The 1,947-nt window shown below is 43.2% G+C and overlaps 1 protein-coding gene across 5 annotated transcripts in view; it reads right to left on the bottom strand.

The window, feature by feature from the left end:
* The window catches only part of LIG3 (DNA ligase 3), a 32,497-nt gene that overhangs the window by 27,711 nt on the left and 2,839 nt on the right, over positions 1 to 1,947 (bottom strand). For 4 of the 5 annotated variants that reach the window (XM_012809787.2, XM_023517519.1, XM_023517520.1 and 1 more), the window contains exon 2: positions 1,121 to 1,671. In XM_012809787.2, the coding sequence (XP_012665241.1) occupies positions 1,121 to 1,667 (547 nt within the window). In that variant the 5' untranslated portion in view covers positions 1,668 to 1,671. The remainder of the gene's footprint in view (positions 1 to 1,120; positions 1,672 to 1,947) is intronic. The other variant, XM_023517521.1, reaches the window with a different exon arrangement.

Raw genomic sequence — 1,947 nt, 5'->3', positions numbered from 1 at the left:
AAAAAAAAAAAAAATTACTCAATTAACTGACAAAATAGCATACTGATGGTAGAATAATTATATCAAGGATAGGCTGGGAGTGGTGGCTCATGCCTATAAATCCCAGCACTCGGTTCCAAGTTGAGGTGGGTGGATAGCTTGAGTTTAGGAGTTGGAGACCAGCCTGAACAACAGTGAGATCCCGTCTCTACTAAAAATAGAAAAAAACTAGCTGGGCATCACGGCAGCTGCAGTCTCAGCTACTTGGGAGACTATGACAAGAGGGCAGTCTGAACCCAAGAGATTAAGGTTACTCTGAGTTACACAGTAACTCCACATGATAATGATAATGATAATGCCCTGGCAAATCTCACTCTGAGACCATCTGTCTCACCATTGCATGAGGATAGTATAGCTATCACCTTTAGTAAATTTATCTTTTTTGTGTTTTTTTTTTGGCCAACACTGGGTTTGAACCCACCACCTCTGGCATATGGAGCCAGTGCCCTACTCCTTTGAGCCACAGGCACTGCCCCATATATCCTACTCTCAAGCTATACAAACTGATTTTCTGAGACAGACTCTCACTCTGTGGCCCTGGGTAGAATGCCGTGTTGTCATCATAGCTCACAGTAACCTCATTATCTTGGGCTCAGGCGATCCTCTTGCCTAAGCCTCCCAAGTAGCTGGGACTATAGATCCCCACCACAACGCCCAGCTACTTTTTTTCGTATTTTAGTAGAGATGAGATTTTGGTCTTGCTCAGGCTGGTCTCCAACTCCTGAGCTCAAGTAATCCACCTGCCTTGACGACCTCCTAGAGTGCTGGGATTACAAACATGAGCCACCATGCCCAGCCCACACTGAAGTATTTTAAGGTAAAGGGTCACAATGTACTCTTAAATGTTAAATGGTTTAAGCTGTGTGTGTAGTGAGAGAACACATGAACAAACATGCTAAAGCAAACGATGGGCAAATCTGGGTAAAGGAAATAGGAATGTTCTTCGTACTATTTTTATTCCTGTAGTTCTTCTGTGAGTTTTAAGTTATTTCCAAATAAAAAGTTAAAAAAAATTGAACTCTATTTCCACACCCCTTTTTTTCTCAGCACTAGTAAGATGAGAACTGTTCCTTCACCCCACCTGCAATGTGCTGGGTTATCTGCTCCTTCTCATTATCTTCCAGCTCTTCCCAGCCTTCCAGCTCTGTGAGGTCCTCGATTTTTTTTGTGGTGGCTCGGGCCCGCTCCAGTTTCTCAAACATGCATTTTATGTGGTACCATTCTTTCATATCACCCCCAGACTCTGAGAAGGGATTGGGCACCACTTTACCAATTCTGCAAACACCCTTCACAATCTTTTCCTTGCATTTTTTGCAGCCAGCTGTGCCACGCTTGGCATAATCGACACAGAACCGTTGCTCAGCCATCTCATAGGGGCCACTGCAGAGTCCCACATGCGACCCTGGCAAGAAAACAAGGCAGGTGGCTCGCGGTCTTAGATGTGCTCCCTGGAATGACAGAACAGGCTTTCTTTTTTGGAGGAGGTAGTGTCCAGGAAGCAGATCTGTTTCTGACCACCGGCTGTATTGTCTTACATCAGGCCAGTAGTGTTGGTCTCGGAACAGGGATGGCTCTTTTCGGCTGAGTGCACGCAGAGTTTGAGGGAAGATTTTAAAAACCAAAGTCATACAGCTGTATGAAAAGGTAAGAGACAAAAAAAGTGAGACATAAATGAGGAGCTAGGCTCCCAACTTCCCAAATGCCAGAATCCTATACAGTGTATGCTGACTAATCAAATTACTTCCCAAAGTATTAAAGATTTATTGCCTACAGAATGGAGAAGGTTCCGATATAAAAATATCCAGTTTGCAAAAGGGTGTTCAATTATCCAAGGTACACATGTATTTCTATCTAGTAAATCACAATGAAGAGAATCCAAATAACATAAAAGTTTTTTATACTGGTATA

Source organism: Otolemur garnettii, unplaced genomic scaffold (assembly GCF_000181295.1).
Source record: "Otolemur garnettii isolate 467f Iridium unplaced genomic scaffold, OtoGar3 scaffold00112, whole genome shotgun sequence".
In the NCBI taxonomy this organism is placed as follows: domain Eukaryota; kingdom Metazoa; phylum Chordata; class Mammalia; order Primates; family Galagidae; genus Otolemur; species Otolemur garnettii.
This window is presented reverse-complemented; position numbering and strand designations above follow the sequence as displayed.